Source organism: Pagrus pagrus (assembly GCF_965226575.1).
Source record: "Pagrus pagrus genome assembly, chromosome: 22".
NCBI classification, from domain to species: Eukaryota; Metazoa; Chordata; class Actinopteri; order Spariformes; family Sparidae; genus Pagrus; species Pagrus pagrus.
In genome coordinates this window covers 4,608,380-4,626,473 of record NC_140204.1, presented here as the reverse complement: position 1 = coordinate 4,626,473, position 18,094 = coordinate 4,608,380, and the positions used below count along the sequence as shown (strand labels likewise).

The 18,094-nt window shown below is 41.5% G+C and overlaps 2 protein-coding genes across 2 annotated transcripts; both read left to right on the top strand.

The window, feature by feature from the left end:
- Positions 1-4,017: 4,017 nt before the first annotated feature.
- On the top strand, positions 4,018-10,188 carry LOC311251871 (myelin-oligodendrocyte glycoprotein-like; the record flags this gene model as incomplete). Its single annotated transcript, XM_084344516.1, has 5 exons — positions 4,018-4,108; positions 7,042-7,419; positions 7,810-7,893; positions 8,798-8,910; positions 9,017-10,188. The coding sequence occupies 5 exons, from the start codon at positions 4,018-4,020 to the stop codon at positions 9,071-9,073; spliced, it is 723 nt and encodes a 240-aa protein (XP_084200642.1). The 3' UTR covers positions 9,074-10,188.
- Positions 10,189-12,073: 1,885 nt separating this feature from the next.
- On the top strand, positions 12,074-16,864 carry tmem185 (transmembrane protein 185). The gene is made up of 7 exons (XM_084343565.1): positions 12,074-12,260; positions 13,130-13,306; positions 13,435-13,642; positions 13,787-13,870; positions 13,953-14,129; positions 14,532-14,655; positions 14,764-16,864. Exons 1-7 carry the CDS (start codon positions 12,223-12,225, stop codon positions 15,012-15,014), a joined length of 1,059 nt encoding a protein of 352 aa, XP_084199691.1. The 5' UTR covers positions 12,074-12,222; the 3' UTR covers positions 15,015-16,864.
- Positions 16,865-18,094: the final 1,230 nt, after the last annotated feature.

The following is an 18,094-nucleotide window of genomic DNA, read 5'->3' as shown; positions in this document are numbered from 1 at the left end:
TAACGAAAAAAAACTAAAGTCATAGAGAGCTCATCTGAGCTCTGTGGGAAATTACTAGCAAGGTGTGAAGAAAATGAATCATTCATGAATGAGGAAGTAGGCGACACCTGAGGCTAGAAACAAAGACAAGAAACTCTGTGGTCAATAAAGTACTTTGATCTTTGCACCTGATAGGCAGGGGGAACTCCTCTGCACTACAAACACAGCCCGTCTTAATTTAATCAAATTGTCTTGTACCGAGCAGAAAAATCTGCCAATGAGGTACAACAAATATGCCTGACTAGAAACTAGCATAAAGTTTAAGCCACTGAACAACCTTAAAGGGCCTTAAAACTGGACAGAGAAGCCTCAATTTAAGCAAATCGTGCTTATTACAAGCAATTAAAACAACTTTTTCGAGATTAAGCTACTTAAAATTATAATTATTGTCTTTTGATCGAAACTGACTTTAAGAATTTAACCTTAATCTAACATTAACAAGATTAGAATCAGACGTTGAAGAAATATTGTGACTGCAGCTGTTGTTTACATTGACGACTTCACATGTTTTTGTACATTTGGGGCATTTATCAGATGCTTTTGTCCAAAGTAGGCATGGGCCGGTATGAGATTCTGATGGTATGACAACCTTAGGCAAAAATATCACAGTTTCACGGTTTCACGGTTTGATTACAGCTCTAAAATGTGTATTTTGAATGTCTGTATCTAAAAACAAAAAAAGGAAAAAACATTACACATGTGCTTCTCTTCTTCACATCATGTTAGAGAAACTAGCTGGTGTTATCCATCTTAGCAATAAAGATTGATGAAAGAAAAAAGCTACTTGTTTTTTTACTGAGGCAGATATGCTAACTAGCATGCTAAGATGGATCTATCTTAGCATGCTAGTTAGCATATCTGCCTCAGTAAAAAAACAAGTTACTATCAGATAAAGAAAAGATAAGATATGGTTCTGCCTCAGTAACAAGCTCAAGTATTCCTAGACTTGGTCCTTTAAGACGAGGGACGCTCGCCTCCCTCAGCCATCATACTGCCTGCAGAGCTGCCTGTTTGTCACTCACAGCAACCACAGGTGGGCGGGAGGAGATTGTGTGTTTGTGTGTGTTGTGGTACACCTTGGAGCTGCAGTTGTGCCAGAAAACGACTGACGACTAACAAGTAACCCTAACCCCATGGGAGTTCCCGTTGGGGAGTCGTTTTTTGCCAAGCAGACGTTTTCTGGCACAACACCGGTAACAGGCCCATGCCGAGAAAGCAACTTACAGTAATTCATACATTCATGGCAGTGGCTGCCAACCAGCACATCAGTGTGTCGCCTCCTCTGCACAGATGGTTTGCGTGACACCAGAGCGGACGTACATTTTTCCATTGATGTCAGTACACAAAAAGCCTTTAGTCTGTCTACTATGAATAAAAAGAAAAAATGTTAATGTTTGTTTGTGGTCTGCAACAACACAATCAAGACTGCGTGGCACTGACACTCCCAGACACCTTTTGTTGTGACGTCATGATCGATGAGAGAGATATCCTTCATAAACAAACAGCTCACGAACGTCATCAAGTTCTAACAAAAGACATGAAAGAAGCTTTATCGCATTTCAGATCTCTGTCTCATCGTGAATGTATTATTTTTATACATCCTAACAAGCTATTTACCTCATGATTACCTATCCAGCTTTTAAACTAAATACTTGTTGGTAGTATATAGTTGTTTTGGTGTTTTTTATGGATTTGTTGACAGGAAAAAATAGATTATCACAGACTAATCCTTTAAAATGTTTAATTTCTGGTGTTGTTTTCTATGCTGTTGTTAAAACAGCTCCGTGGATGTGGTTGCCAGTTGTGTGCATCTCCGAAGGATGACCTGCCATATAAAACCAACAAGACTATAACAACAAGCGGTGTAAATTGTACATTTCATCACAGTTCGACATCATATCGATTCTTTGGACAACGATACGATATTTGCCGATATCTCAAAGTCCATTTAACACAATCAGTTACATTTATATCAGCTCTATTCCCACTGTGGAGTTATTCCAGAGAGGGGCGTTAATATCCTCATTGTCTTTTTCTTAGCTGCTTGACATTTTCTTCTGGGCGCTAGCTGCATCGATGTTTTTACTTTGCATCACTTTGAATCAAATATCGATCCCGTATGTATCGTTACCCCCCTAATAACAACAATGTTAATCTTAATGTGCACTGTCACAGTTGTTTCATTATTATTTCTAACTGGGTCATCAGGATCAGTTTGTCACCTGAATCTGAGTATCACAAGTGTAGCAACACACAAAAACCGACTTCATGTTTACAGCTGTCGGTTTGGTTATAATAAGTCGATGTGAACATGAAATGAGGGAAGTTAAAGGATCGGGGGATGTGAAGTGACTTTGGTCTCATGTTGACTCATCACATTATTAAAGACATGAAGTCTAAATAGCAGAAACAGACCAACATACTGATGACACTTGGGCCATAACACAGTTCATTAGTGCTCAGTGAAACTTCGCCCTGTATCAGTGAAACCCACAATAAACTGACTCATGCTACGTCACATGCAAACATGACTAATGGACTTCCTATGTTGGGGCATTTACTTGGTCGGGCAATGAGCACAACAAGAAGTTTTTAACTCTTTCAAAGTCATTTTGTGTTTAAAGAAATGACACAGAGCCCTGGGTCTGACGGTGCTTTCAGTCTGACAGTTTCTTGTAAATTCGGCATGTTATAGCCTTTAGGGGATGCCCAGCCCCCTCGGCACCTCTAGTCCCCGCATCCATCCATCTCCCTGGTAAAAATGTAGGCTACTATTTACGAAATCCTTCATCAAACCGTCCATCTCCATGACGATTTATTATCTCCAACTTTACTGTCAACTAAATCAAAATTAAATTAAAAGGAAATGTAAAGTGGAAGGAAGTGGATGGGAGCAGGGGCACCGCCAGAAATCTTGGGCCCCACGACAGATTAAAATATTCAAGATAGATAATAATATTATTAGCCCCTCAAAGGGCCCCCTGTCAGTGCCGGACCCTTGGACTCGTCCTAACCTTTCCCCCCCTGGCCTCGCCCCTGGATGGGAGGTCTCCCTCTGTCTCTGTTTCTCACACACGTGCGCGCGGATAAGATGCGAGACTCACGGAAGTCTCTCTGCAGGAAAGTGGTTAAAGATCTAATAATGATGGGACCTGCTGCACCACGATGGTCTGGATCTATTCAAGTTCTTCTTCCGCTTCTACGCAGTTTTAAAGTATCAGGTCAACGCTGCCTCTTCCAAATCATGGACTGAATGAACTCTCCCCACAGTTGATAGAGGTGAGCCTTGTTTAACTTTCATTATTATTTCCGCAGACATACACTGATAACGATAGTTATTAGGCTACTTTTCGCAGTGACCAACGCATTACTCATTTCACTTTCACTAATAGAGGACAGCTAGGTAAATACCAAAAAAACCCAACCTGTTAATTACTATGAAACTAAATTTTGTGATATCCGCGATACTGCTCTGTATTTCCCCGCCCTTTATAGTTGTGTAGCGTCTCTATATGAGCGAACCACGACCGTATTCCCCAAAACACATGAGCTCATTATTTAAACATGACTGCACTCCGCTGAAGCATAACGAGAAAAACCCCTGGAAGAACACGAGGAAAGCAGCTTTATAAGCAGGGTTCTAGTTATAGTCTCTGCGGGAGTCTGTGAAAACCCAACTCTTAACGGAGGTAGATAAATACATAATAGGCATTACACAAAGAAATACATATTTACATGTATAACGTTCGCCGAATTAACACGTAGGTCTAAATAGGTAAGAATATGTTATAGACAGGGTTTCAGGACGTTTATAAAGTGTCTACTAACGCGATAAATCTCATAATTAAGCGTTTTTTATAGGGAGTCTCGTGGGGAAGGGGGAGGGGGAATTTCCATGATGATTTGAGACTAATCACATCTGGAGCAGCAGCTTTGTCTTCAGTCTTCTGTCTGTGTTTGTCAAACCAACTCGTACCAATGGACCTGGAGGAGCTCACTTACGGTTTTTCTCTCTCTTCTGTAACTGTCGTCGTCCTTCTGCTGATTTCCTCCTGCACACCTGCTGAAGGTAAACTCAGCTAACACTGAGGAGATTATTTTTATTCTCGTATTTTCTTTAAAGGGACATTATGTAGTTTTTGGGAAGAGATGTTAAGATCTTCACTGACTGAGTGAACAAACAAACTCAATTTCATACTGATTTACTTTGTTTTTATGTGGCGGACCCTGCCACCTTTCTAGCTCCAACCAATGTTCTGGGGACCCTATTTTCCTCTGGGAACAGCTTGTTTGTTCAGTGATGGGAAAAGTACACGTTTCTAAGCCAAGATTCTCATGAATATTGTAAATATTGACCCAGTGAGCAAAGAGTGGTCTAGATCAAGTCTTTTGGACATCATTTATGGACATCCAAGACGTCTAAAAGACGTCCTCTAGGGAGCCAGAATGAAAGTTTTTTATACATCTTTTCTGGACGTTGTATAGACGTTTATATATCGTTTATCGACTAATTCTGTCTGTCAGTGGACGTCCAGATCATAGCCAGTATGAACGTCTATTCTCAACTAATTGTGGATGTCAGTGGATGTCTAGATTATGGCCTGACTGGACGTCTTTTCTCAACGTCATTTATCGACTAATTCTGGCTGTCACTGGACATCCAGATCATGGCCTGGTCATGTCAATATTCAGGCTATGATCTGGACGTCCACTGACAGACAGAATTAGTCGATAAACGATATATAAACGTCTATACAACGTCCAGAAAAGATGTATAAAAAACTTTCTCTCTGGCTCCCCAGAGGACGTCTTTTAGACGTCTTGGATGTCCATAAATGATGTCTAAAAGACGTGATCTAGAGCTGGACTGCAGCTCTGTTCACTGCATGCTGCTGTAACATGTACGTCAAAATACAAAAGAAATATAATTTGTGGAAATAATGTATTCTGTGGGTAACGGGGGCGGGACTAGATAAGCATCTGCTTCTCCCGCTTTCCCTTTCGGCCATGTGTACTACCTGATTTTAACTAAGATGATGTGTGATGATGACTGTCTAATAACATGCCGAAATAAATAAATAAATAAATAAATAAATAAATCTAGACCACTCTTTGCCCACTGGGGAAGTACTGAGATTGAATTTATGCTCCAAAACTGCATAGTGCCCCTTTAATGGAGGTACTTTCTCAGCTGAAGGCAGCAAATGTCTTACAAAGAACTTTTAACTGGTTATATATCAGTCTCAGTTTAATACTGGCACTTCCATTTTTTACCATCAGCGAGTAGACAGACTACATCTGTCTAGTTATTTTAGTTGCTGTTGAATTTCCTGTCAGCAGTTCTTTATATATCCTAACGTATTCAGTTCTCACAGGAAGGAGGCTGCTCTGCTGCTCTAAAGAGTCTTTGTCTTACAAAGCCACACAGAGAATAGGTGACAGCACAGGTGGACAGAGACAGAGATGCACATTCAACGAAACGAGGAACTTTTATTTTAACAAGTTTAACCGGTAATCTCAGACTTCAAAGAGCTAAACAACATATCAGAATTAAAGACACTCCTGGGAGAAGGAGGCAGGGCCACACACACACACACACACACACACTGTATACAATGTATATATAATTAATGTAAATCAATCTTGGTGTTGTGTTTGTGTTGTTATTTGTTATGTTCTGTTTGAATGTTTGGACAAGTTGCGTTTTGACGCTTTGGCAACATTGTTGTAAAACTTTCATGCCAATAAAGCTCCTTTTGAATTTTGAATTTGAATTTGAAATTTGAATAGTATCACACTCAGATATCTCAGAGGAAGGAAGCTGCTGTCGTCTGGTGGTTCTGCACTAAAGATTCTTAAAATAACATATATACCATCATCTTATCAGTTTCTAATCATACAAAGCCACAAAGAGAAATAAAGACCTCATTGTCAGGCATCCTGCAGCTGTGCGACTGTGTGATTAGTACATTTTAGCAGCTTGAACACAAACAGATTGTGCCACAGAACAAAGAGGACCATAGATACTAATAACAAACATCCACAGGATGTGTACACAGATGCCTTTGAACAAATTTTATCCTATAAAAATATGTTCTGTTGAATCACTTATAAACTTTTATATCAATCGATGTTTTTTTACAATAGCACAGTAATATTTGAGGCTGATTTGTTTTTGGAACAGTCGTACTTTCTTGTAGTATGAGCTGTGATTTAAATGAAGAAAAACATCTTTATTCCTGTTTTACATTACTTAAATAAGGTGTTAAGAAATGAAATAAAATCTGGTGCTTCTTAATGAAAAAGTTAGTTTGGAGCTCCAACTGACGGTTAGAATCATTATCTATTAATTTTGTTCATTAATCGATTAATCGTTTGGTCTTTATGCAGCGGCTTGCTCTAAATGCTACGTGAGATTTGACAGGCAAGTTTTAACCTCTGTTCCTCTTTCTTTTTTTGTTTTATTCAAAATAACTTCTTTCTTTAGCTGAGCTGCAGTTTGAGGTCAAAGACCAGTTTGAACCGGTGCAAACCCTCAACCCCGTTGTGGTATCACCTGCCTTTGTTTGGCCTCAACCCGGTTTATATTTCAGTTGAACACCTGGTTAAACAGCGTTCCAGGTGATTTGTTCTATATAGAGAGCCGAAGTCAGAAGTACTTTGTATGTTAGTGAATGAATAGAGACTAATAATGTTTTGATCCTGCTTGGATTGTGTCATGAATCACAAATATGATGTTTGTCAGTTTAAAAGTCGCAGTTTGTCGTAAATTGAAGTAAAATCTCATGTAGTTTTGTGTTAAACGGCTCAGTGAACGACATCGTCTCGCTCAACACCTGGAGCCAACTGGGCTCAGAAACTTCCACAGAGTATCTTTGTGTTTTGGATCAAGATATTTAAAGACATCACTTTGGAGAAGTTGTTGTAAATGTGCTGGAGATAAGCGATTGATTCATGTAAAGTTTCAGTTGTTAATATTTAAAGTTATCCTCTATTTCTCAGGGACTTTAACGGTGATCGGGTCACCTCAGCCGGTCGTCGCTGCCCTGGGTGATGACGTCGTCCTGCCGTGTCACGTGCAGCCTCCGGTTGACGTGACTGGACTGACGGTGGAGTGGTCCAAGCCCGACCTTCAGCCTGACCCCAACGATCGCCTGCGCCAGGTCGAGTACGTCCATCTGTATCGAGACACCCGAGAGGACCTGGACATGAAGATCGCGTCGTACGTCGAGAGGACGGATCTGTCTGCGGACGGCCTGAAACGAGGCAACATATCACTCAAGATCACCAACGTGACGTTTGAAGACGCAGGAAGATATAGATGTTTCATCCCGAAGTTAAAGAGCCAATTTAAGTCTTCAATCCTTCGCCTTTCTGTTGGTGAGTGCTGAAATGGTGTTTATGGTGACAGATGCTAATGCTAACGTCGCTGACCCAGATATCCAAATTAAAGGTGCAATATGTAAGAATTTTAGTTGAAAACATTGTGGCATGTTTTTATTGGGTTTGCAGAGATATCTACTGAGGTTAGCATGTTAGCCCTAGCCCAGCCCATCCTGTGCTGACACTCCCTTGGTAACCCTCAGCCTGGACTGCTAGCTGCACAGCTAACTGAGCTAATGGCAGCTACAGTTAGCAGCAGTTAGTTGTTCTGGTGCTATTCTTACATATTGCACCTTATTTTCATCGTTTCACCGGAAATCAATGTATATTTACCAACATTTAGCAGCTGCTGTCTGCTTTAAAAAATTAGTCATTTGTTTTTTCCAGAGCCAAAGTCTGTCACAACAGAGACGCCGCTGCAGCCCACGAGTCCCCAGAGTGCTGACCCAAAAAAGGACACAGATGTCAACGGTGAGAACACGAGTATTTCAAGCAGAAACGTTTATTTTTAATCTTATCTTTACACTTTCACTGTGAGAAAACATGGCGTGGGAGCATGTGACCTTTCAATGTGCCCTCAATGGAAAATTTCCTTATCTACAGCATAAAAGCACAATGTTATTCTTCCGGTGTTATTTTTGACACTTAACTCCCACAGCATTTTCCAACGTTCAAACTTCATTCAGACATCAGAACATTCAGCTCGATTAGCACAACCACAGCAGGTTTTCTCATTCATTTCTGTCATGCTTTCTGAAATATTCAAGGTTTTGTGTGAAGTTTTTCCCCTTTCGAATGAATGTAATGTAAAGAATGTAAAGAAGATTGAAAAAAAGGGGAAAAAAATATCTTTAATCGTTTCTTTCTCTGTGTGTTCTCGCTTTGTCATAGTAGATGGCGGTAATGTGGCTTTACACTGGTTGCCAACTGCCATACAACAGAAACAGACAAATAAGGATCAAAGTTAAGGTGAATTTGACTGAGACCTTATTTTCTGTCAAAATCTGTATATGCATCACGATAATATTGTTAAAAGTCTTGCGTCTTTTCTAGATTTTTAGGTCTCATTCGACTTTTAAATCCCATGAAAAAATTTCAAAATATTCGCGTCTAACGAAAGCTTAGTTACAATGGAGGAAATACAGCGGCACAGCTGGTGCTTCATAGAGAAATAAACAAAATAAGATGCAATAAAATCAGGGATTTCAGGAGCATAAATAAGAAATATAAAACACAGAGAACAAAATAGAAAATCCATCAAACCCATCTACTCATCTTCAGCCTTTTCCCATCCAGGTGATTAATCGCCAACTATTTTAAATGGTTTATTCCAGTTTCAGTCGCTCTTATCATCTCTTGTTTGTTTGTTGTCCAGGTGTATCCAGGAGAAACAGACTGATCACAGGTGTGTGTGTCGGCGTCTTTTCAACGATCCTGCTGGTTGTTGGAGCTGCAGTGTATTGGAGATGCAAGCGTCTAAAACAAGAAGTGAGAGGCTTTCAATTTAATGTTTGAGTGCTGGAAACAAAACATACAGTTTATCTTTTGTGAGACAGTTGATTGATTCATCGTTTTCTTTTAACTGTCCATCCAGAACAAAAAGGAACCTGTTGTAGGTGCCTTGCTCAAAGGGCACGTTAGCAGCTGCTAGCAGAGACGAGAGCACTACCGGCCTGGATCTTTCCTGTTAGTGCAAGGGTTGAAACCAGCAACCCCCTCCAGCCACAGATGGCGTTAATCTTTAGACCACGTGACGTCTGGAGACCGTTGACCTGGATGAGTCCACACTGACACTTCGACCTAGTTGGATTTCCATCTCCATGTCGCTTTGCATGTGCACTGCGGTCGGATGAGGACACAGAGAAGCGTCGCAACTCTATTTTCATAAGTTTGCATCAGTGGTGAAGTCTTTTGCATACTTTGGTTCCTCTGTCTCCTGCAGACATTAACACATCTACAGCTTAGAAGTAGATCACTGTCAGTTTATGGAGTTCAGGTGGTTATTGAAAGCCGAGGGTTGTTGTACCAGAATCTAATGCCATCGCTCTTTATCCAAAGTTAGGCTTTAAACTGAGGGTGAGACATTTTCTTTCGTCCTGAACATGTCAAGTAAAGATGCCAAAAAGGACAACATGGAAAGAAAAGAGAAAAAACTGTTTCCTGAGATCATCTACAGGTTGTTTGTTTTGTTACAGTGACTGAACACACAGAAACAGATGTGATATAAGTCACACCAGCTTCTGTTCGCATCACTGGTTAAATTTCAGTTTTGAAGCCACTTTTAGATGTGCACCTGCAGTGTTCTTGCAAATGTGAGTTGTACTTTGATGTGAAGAGGTTGTTTATCAGCTGATGTATAAGTGTTCTTTGCTCCACTAACGACTGTAAATGTGTTTGAGCAGGGCACCTATCCGAAAAATGTTAATTTATTAAAATGTTGTTGCTCTGCGGAGAACTACCTCGTGTTAATTTGTACTTTTTGGGTTTTGTCAGTGCTGTGTTCTTCGTGTTGTGCGTGCAGACATCACTATTGTTGCATTTGATTATTAGATGTTAAAGGCTGCCTGTTGTGTTACCATGAGGTTCCCAGCTTCACCGTGTAAGCATGTCTTCTTCTTCTGTATACTTTGTTATTTATTTGTTTGTCTATCTGTGATTTAAACTCGTGAAAAAGTTTGCACTCTATTTAAGACCTGTAGTCAGACAGGTCATAAGTCAGTTCTTATTTTAGATGACTTGCCAAATAAAGCACTTTTATTTTAATGATTACAGTGTGTTGCATCATGTCTGCTCTGGCCCGTGACTTGCGTATCTGTTATGAAGTTCAGTTTCTGACAGCTGCTTGAATGTGAATAGGCTGCATTGTTTTGTCTGGCCTTTAGCTTTAAAGGAAACGCCTCAGCCTCGTGTCGATGGAAAGTTCGGTAAGTTTCTAAAAAAAATTTCTGGAGCTTCACAACAAACCAGCCTTTCAGCGTCTCCTTGACAACAGAAGTAAACAGGGACTTGCTTTAAAATGTAAAAAAACACCTAAAGGAACACACAGTGGCTCCATACAGCTCATCCAGGGTAGTCTCCAGAAGCTCAGAGCTCCCAAACTGACTTGAAAAGACATTGTTTACACGAGTGAAAGAGCCTGATCACATGTCAAGGTTGTTTCAAATCAATTTGGGATCTCGGGGCTTCCAGAGACTTAAAAAAGGTCCCCATCTACTTCAGTTGTTTCAGAGTTGTTTTGCCGTGAAGCCCCAGAATTTTTTGATGGACTTACGAAAACTTCACCTAACTTTCCATCAGAGATAATGAGCTGATTTTCACTTTTGGATGAACTGTTCCTTTAATGCTCCAGTTAACATATCTTCTCACCTATAAGACACGATTTATGCCTTGACGCTCATCCCCTTCATCAACATATTGATGAGGTTAAATGATTTTTTCTCTGGTTGTTTGTGCAGCTCAGAGTTGAAAACACGTGGGGAGCATCCTGTGGAAACTCAGGAACAGCATGTGTAGTCCTACTTCTGTTTCCTACTCCCACAGGTTTTGAGTGGGTGTCTCCTTTTACTGATGAAGCGCAATTACAGGTAAATCAAATCATGTCTTCTTCCTGACAGCCTGTCAAACCTATAAAATGAAACTGAAGAAAACCATCTGATAATTTCAAAGATCATTCATTTGAAAGTTTTCTTTATTTCATGCATTTGCAGCCTTGAAGACTATTAGCTGAGGACTCTGCTTCACTTCACTTGCCCAATTTGCTTGAGACTAGGACCAAAACGAGTCACAAATGTCTGAATTATTTTCATAAAAATGTATTTCTGGCTGATGATTCACATAATGACTAAGAGTCTCCTGTTACATTAATATTAGAAATAGACAGTTCCTCATCTAGTGTCTCGGGGACAATAGTAGTCACAGAGATGAGCAACATATTAAAATACAATTTGTTTAAGGATCTGATTTTTCCTCTTGACATGATGGCTACTGTAGTATAATCTATCATTTTTACATTCAAAAACCAAAACAAAAGAGAAACCCATCAGAGGGGCACACCGGAAGAGACCACTCCTGCATTTAATCTTTTGTTTTGAACCCTATAACATCTTTATGAACTGCTCTGTCTGTGCTATGATCTTGGAAAGTCAGTCACAGGTGGGGCTGCTGAGGGGTCAGTCTATATAATGACCTTGACCATGTATCTGATCGTTATTAACAATAATTTACAACACTACAGCAGACCGCACACTTGAACACCAACACAATGTAGGTCAAAGCAGCAAGATGTGAAGAAAGTCCCCAGACTCCCTTAGAAAATTGTGAAATTTTGTGAGCTGTTGAGTTAGGGGACACTTTTTCAACACTGTGAAGCGCTATCAATGACGCAATCTTAATTATTTGGGCCTTCTTGTAAATTCGGCGTATGTTATAGCCTCGTTTTAGGGGGGTGCTGCAGCCCTCTCGGCACCCTTAGTTCCTGCATTCATGCCATTATCTATTGTTTATTTACTTATATATTTTTTTGGTATCTGTATTTTTTTTTTAAATCATCAGTTGTTATTTAAATTGTTTGCTAAATAAATAATGAATGAAATGAAATATAAATATGTTATTTTTCGTTTTTGTGTTTTTTTCCGCCTGTCACTTCCGGGCCGGCCATCTTCCTTTCAGTCACGTGATCTCCGAGCAAAAAAAAACAAAACAGAGGGCTAGCTGGAGCTGCACTACCAACGAAATTACCATGTTTAGCATACATATCAGCCGGTGAATTAGCTAACCACAAGGGAAACTAATGTTGGCAACATGAATCTGAGAGGACTGTTTCAGGATTTCAATCCCAGGTAACGTTAGCTATCATACGACTTAGCACTTTAGCTAACTGTGTGGCTAGTTAGCACTACTTGGCTGGGCGGCGTTTGTTGCGCTGTCGCACGAAAACATTCAGAAAATGTGTTTTATACTTGTGAAATTACCTACACTTATTCCAGATAGTGTAAACTGTTGTTTAACTGTGATTACAATAAGTTAGTTAAAGCTGGATACGCGTATTTAGCTAAACGAGGCCTGGCTAACATGCTAACTAATGTAGCGTCAGTGATTTGCTTGTTATCAGAGAGAAACGGTCTTTTTCGCCGTGTAGCCAAATCCTAACGCATGTTTACAGCAGTAGTGCTTAGCTTAGCATGTTTCTCTTGGTGGGACAGGCATTGATAGTGTCTCTACGAGCTGCCCGGGTTATTAAGCTGACTTAACATCTCATTAATTCAGGGGAAAACTTCAGAAAATAATAAAGTAAGGACAATAAGACATGTAAGCGTCCATGGGTGGGAGCCAAAATGGCAGCTAAATAATTTTCCAGAGCATTAAAAGTCCCAAAAAACGGTGTCAGGCCGAGATGAGAGAAGTATTTAGTGGGTGTGTTGGTGTGAAGGATGATGTCAGTCTGATGACAGTCATGGTGTTGTGGTAGGACTATCAGCTGTTTTGGCCAAAAACACTTCATTTGTTTACTTTTATTTGATTGGCTGTCTCCATCATCCTAACCTTCTCTAGGTTTTATGTCATCCTGCATTTCCTAACATTTGGACACATGTTTAATCGCATCATCGCATGCACATGCAGTTGATCAATATTATCTGCTGATATCAACCAGTGACAGATACAGCTGTGTTGGTGTACAAGCATTTGATTTCTCTGTCCCTTGTTGCAGTAAGTTCCTGATCTACTCCTGTCTGCTGCTGTTCTCCGTGCTGCTGTCCTTGAGGCTGGATGGAGTCATCCAGTGGAGCTACTGGGCCGTGTTCACCCCGATATGGCTCTGGAAGCTGTTGGTCATCATCGGGGCCTCTGTGGGCACCGGAGTCTGGGCGCACAACCCCCAGTACAGGTAGACTGTCTCACACACTTGTAGCTCGGCGCTCAGGGTTTAATTCTTCTAAATCATGATCGTGGGAGACGTTCGTGTCGGTGTGGAGCAACTTTCTGATGTTTTGATTTTGCTGTGTCCTCTGTCAGGGCTGAAGGGGAGACATGTGTGGAGTTCAAGGCCATGCTGATCGCAGTGGGCCTCCACGTCCTGTTGCTGATGTTCGAGGTGTTGGTGTGCGACCGCGTGGCGAGAGGAAACTACTTCTGGCTGCTCGTCTTCATGCCTCTCTTCTTCGTGTCGCCCGTCTCTGTAGCAGCCTGCGTCTGGGGGTTCAGACACGACCGCTCCCTCGAGGTGAGGAAATTAAATAAGTGTTATGATAAGAAAATGTATATTGAAATATGTTTTAAATGTTCAGCTGTGATGTATCGATATCTTTGTTAAAAGTGAACACAGTGCTGAACTTCAGTCCTGATCTTCCCTCCTTCTTCTCCTCAGCTGGAGGTGCTGTGTTCAGTGAACATTCTTCAGTTCATCTTCATCGCTCTGAGGCTGGACAGGATCATCAACTGGCCCTGGCTGGTGAGAGACACAAACACAAAGTGGATCCTTCAGTCACGTATCAACACGTCTGATCATACTCGCCTTATCTTCATCTTCTCAGGTGGTGTGTGTCCCTCTGTGGATCCTGATGTCATTCCTGTGCCTTGTCGTCCTCTACTACATCATCTGGTCCGTCCTCTTCCTCCGCTCCATCGACATCATCGCCGAGCAGCGGCGGACTCACATCACCATGGCGATCAGCTGGATGACCATCGTGGTGCCGCTCCTCACCTTTGAGGTGAGTTTAGACTGCGAACATGTGCGCTCCATTACATCCTGAGAGCTGTGACACATCGATTAGTGTAGAAAAGAGGCGGCCATATTTCTTCTGAGAGCAGAACAGGCTGTCAGCTCTCATCATTTAGTAATAAAGTCCACACGTACTAATTAATCTCACTTATAGTGCCTTTGTCTTGGCAAATTAAAAGAAAAGTTGCATTCAAGCAAGTTAATGTAATAAAGAAATTATCCTGCCCTGCCCTCTAGTGGCCTAAAATGTGTACAGCCCCTTTAAACATCCATTTATTTCATACAGGATGTCCTAGTCTAGTAATCAGTCAAACCCATCTTCAGATCTGAGGGATTGGGATTACTTTACAGATACGTAGATACACTTTCTCCTCCCTCTGACTTCCTTCAGATCCTCCTGGTGCACAAGCTGGACGGCCACAACAGTCTGAGCTACGTGTGTGTGTTCGTGCCTCTCTGGCTCTCTCTGCTCACACTCATGGCGACCACGTTTGGTCAGAAGGGAGGAAACCACTGTGAGTATTTACAGATGCTGATGAGCTGTGTGTTCGTACTATTGTTCGTACTCGTATTTTTCTGTGTTGGGGATTTAAAAATCTGATTCTCCTCTGATCCTCCCTCAGGGTGGTTCGGCATCCGTAAGGACTTCTGCCACTTCCTGTTGGAGCTCCTCCCCTTCCTGCGGGAATACGGCAACGTGTCCTACGACCTCCAGCGCAGCGATGACCCCGAGGCGGCCGAGGATCTGCCCGTCCCCGAGCCGCCGCCGAAGATAGCCCCCATGTTCCACAAGAAGACGGGCGTGGTGATCACGCAGAGTCCGGGGAAATACTTCGTCCCACCTCCTAAACTCTGCATCGACATGCCCGACTAAGCGCTCGGCGCTGACGAGGCTGGGACTGTTGACGGGTGCGTTCAAGTCATGAAGCCAAAACAGCAGAAGGCACTGTTTGGATTTTATCTGCTGTCCTGAAGGATTTACGTCCCCTCACCTTGAACTCAGCATCAGTGTGACTGGTGTCATTATGGTGATGGATCCAGAATCCTCTCGTTGGTTTCACCGGCTGTCTTGACTCCCTGCCCGACTCTGTCGAGGATTAAATCCTGGAACCAAAACAAAGACAGGACTGCTTCGTTTTTTCACCAGCAGGTGAAGCCTCACTGTGTTACTCACTCCTAATTTTACCCATTGTGACATTTTGGGGCAAACTGACCACAGAAGTGTCTCGACTGAGACGTAAAGATTTGACTCTGTGACAGCAGGAGATCTTTGCTTTGGGTTGAAGCGTTGCTTTGTGACGGGGACCACTGGAGAGACTCGAGCTTGGATTTGGGATCAGTTTACCCTCATTGCTCCTGTTCTCACTTTTTACCATGCACAACCCAGTCGCCAAAATAAATGTTGGCTTGTTACGTCTCTGCAGAACATGGATACGTTAAATTTGTACGTTTTGTTCGTTTAATGTCGACATTTCTACAATACGAATCATATTACGTGACAGCAAGGCGAGACCACCGTTTGCACCTCTTTCAACTGACAAAAACGGACATTTTAAACCAGAATATGATGTTTTCACAAACCTAACCAGACCTGAAGTAAAGTGTTGTCACAACATCAAATTGAAGGCGGCTTGGGGACATTTTCCAGCTGGTTTTGTCACAACAAACCGTGTTTGTCGTCACAAAACTGGATATTTTTAACAGGAAGTCAAAACAATTTCCAGCTGCTTTTGTTGCGACAAAACCGAATAATTTTGACAAGACGTTGGGTCATTCTCCAGCTGTTTGTCGTGACAAAAACATGATCTTTTCCTAAACTTAACCCCTTAAGTACAGCGCTGACACAACACATGAACCATATAAGAGGCGTACATTTTAAACATCCGTGGTCTGCAGGAACGTACAGTGTCGACATTTATTCTGACGACTGGGTCGCCGTGCAGGTGGAGCAAACTAGAGGAGGTGGTTAAAGGAAGGGTTCAGATTTATTTAAGTCTGTCTTAGTACGATACAATACTCACATGCTCAGTCATCAGTCTGTGATCTCTTCCTAACTTCCAAACAAATTTTGTGCTAAATGACTGAAACTTTTGAAAATAGCCGCTCGATCTGTCTGAATCTGAAGGCTGTTATTGGCTACAGACGAACGTATGCATGACTTTTTATACAGAACGATAACTGTCGATCTTTGAATGCACCGTGCGAGTATTGTTTGTATGACAGACCTGAAAAGAGCTGAAGCCTTCCCTTTTAAAGGAGAACAATGGAAATGGCACTTTGTTAACCAGTCTGACCGTCAGTTTTTATATTCCTTTTGTCGTCGTTGTTTTTGTAAATAACAGGAGTTGTCGAGTTGGGGACCAGAGTGGAAGTGAGAGGCAGAGCGGGGAAAAAAGATTATTCTCAAACAATCACACACATTTCTGTTTTCATCGAGTTTCATCTGTGCAGAAGTTGGCAAATTAAAACCAGGACACTGGACAGTCCTCTGATGTGTTTGAAAGTCTTTACAAACATATTTATTGGCTTTAAGAGGTTGAGATACTTTTTTATCCACGTCTGTGAGTAGAGAGTTTAACTCCTCGTGTTCTCTGTTTGTCTGCACGTCACCAGATTTCCTCAAAAAGCAAAAACAATCATCCCGTCTCTGATTTCTGGATGCTGCGTGTACATTTTTTCTACGTATTGTCTCTTTTTTTTCCTCCATTAAATTGGTCTGATTTACTCATTAATCTCCCTTTTATGCTGCAAGTAGAACGACTTGAGTTTCTGCTGCTGGATTCCCAGATATTTCCAGACATCTTCACTTGTTTGTCCATTTTATTTATTTTAGAATTAAACTGACACAAGAATCAAAACCTTAACTGCACCGTGTCGTTATGTTACATCTGTTTAATGTTTAACTTGATTCATGTGCATTAAGTAACTCAGTTTCACACGTTCCTTCAAAGCATTGTGGTTAACTAGAAGTCGGGACGATTTCCAGCCGTCTTTGTTGTGACACAGAGATATTTTTAATGAGATGTCGGGACGATGCAGCAGTCCCATTGTTTAAGACTTGCTATCGTTCTTTGTTTTGGGCTGATTTTCCAAAACCCCTCCAGACTAATTGCAGAGGATTCAGATCACCTGTGCACAGGTGGGGAGACTCCCGACTCCTGACTGAGGAGTGGAAGCAGCTCGGGGCATTTCCCTCTCAGCCAATCACGGTGTGACGACGCCCTTTTGTGAAGGCTTAAAAGAGGTGGGGGGTGACAACCAGGTGGCTCTAACATTCTGGATCTGTCCCTGACTCACTGAGAACCTCGTCCCCTCAGAAACTCTGGTCTGTTTAGTCCCTGTTGTGTGTTTTTGGCTGCTCCACGTCGTTCTAGTGAGGAAACTGTGTTTATTCTTGAACCACTTGAAACCCTAAAGCCTCTATACACCTTCAGTTTTAACATTTTATTTCCCTGGGGCTTGTAGGAGCACATTTGTTTATTATACCCGGAAGAGGCATTTGTTTATGTAATTTTTGTTGTATGTAGGTTGGGCAGCCTGTAAGCATTTTACAACGATATCAGTCGTCTTTCTTTAAACAAAATCGGATGTTTTAACAAGTCGTGTGAACATCGTAATTTCACTTATAATTTCCAGTGTCTTTCGCGCGACAAGGTTGGATATTTTTAAGTGGCAATTTCCAGCATTTGTCCCGACACAAATGGGTATTTTTGACGAGAAATCGGGACATTTTCCAGCCGTCTTTTGTTGCAACAAACCGGATGTTTTTAAGGAGTCGTAGGAACAATTTCCAGCCATCTTTGTCAAGACAAAGTCTGATATCTTCTCGAGAAGTCGGGATGATTTCCATGAAAAGGTTTGTGACGACAGAACCAGTTAATTTAAACCAAAACATGATGGTTTATGAACCTGTAAACCTAACCAGAACTGAAAAACAGTGAAAATCACTTGACG

Coding starts and splice junctions, on each gene's coding strand:
- tmem185 (XM_084343565.1), top strand. CDS start 12,223: ATGAATCTGAGAGGACTGTTTCAGGATTTCAATCCCAG. Junction 12,261..13,129: donor TTTCAGGATTTCAATCCCAG/GTAACGTTAGCT, acceptor CCCTTGTTGCAG/TAAGTTCCTGATCTACTCCT. Junction 13,643..13,786: donor GACACGACCGCTCCCTCGAG/GTGAGGAAATTA, acceptor TCTTCTCCTCAG/CTGGAGGTGCTGTGTTCAGT.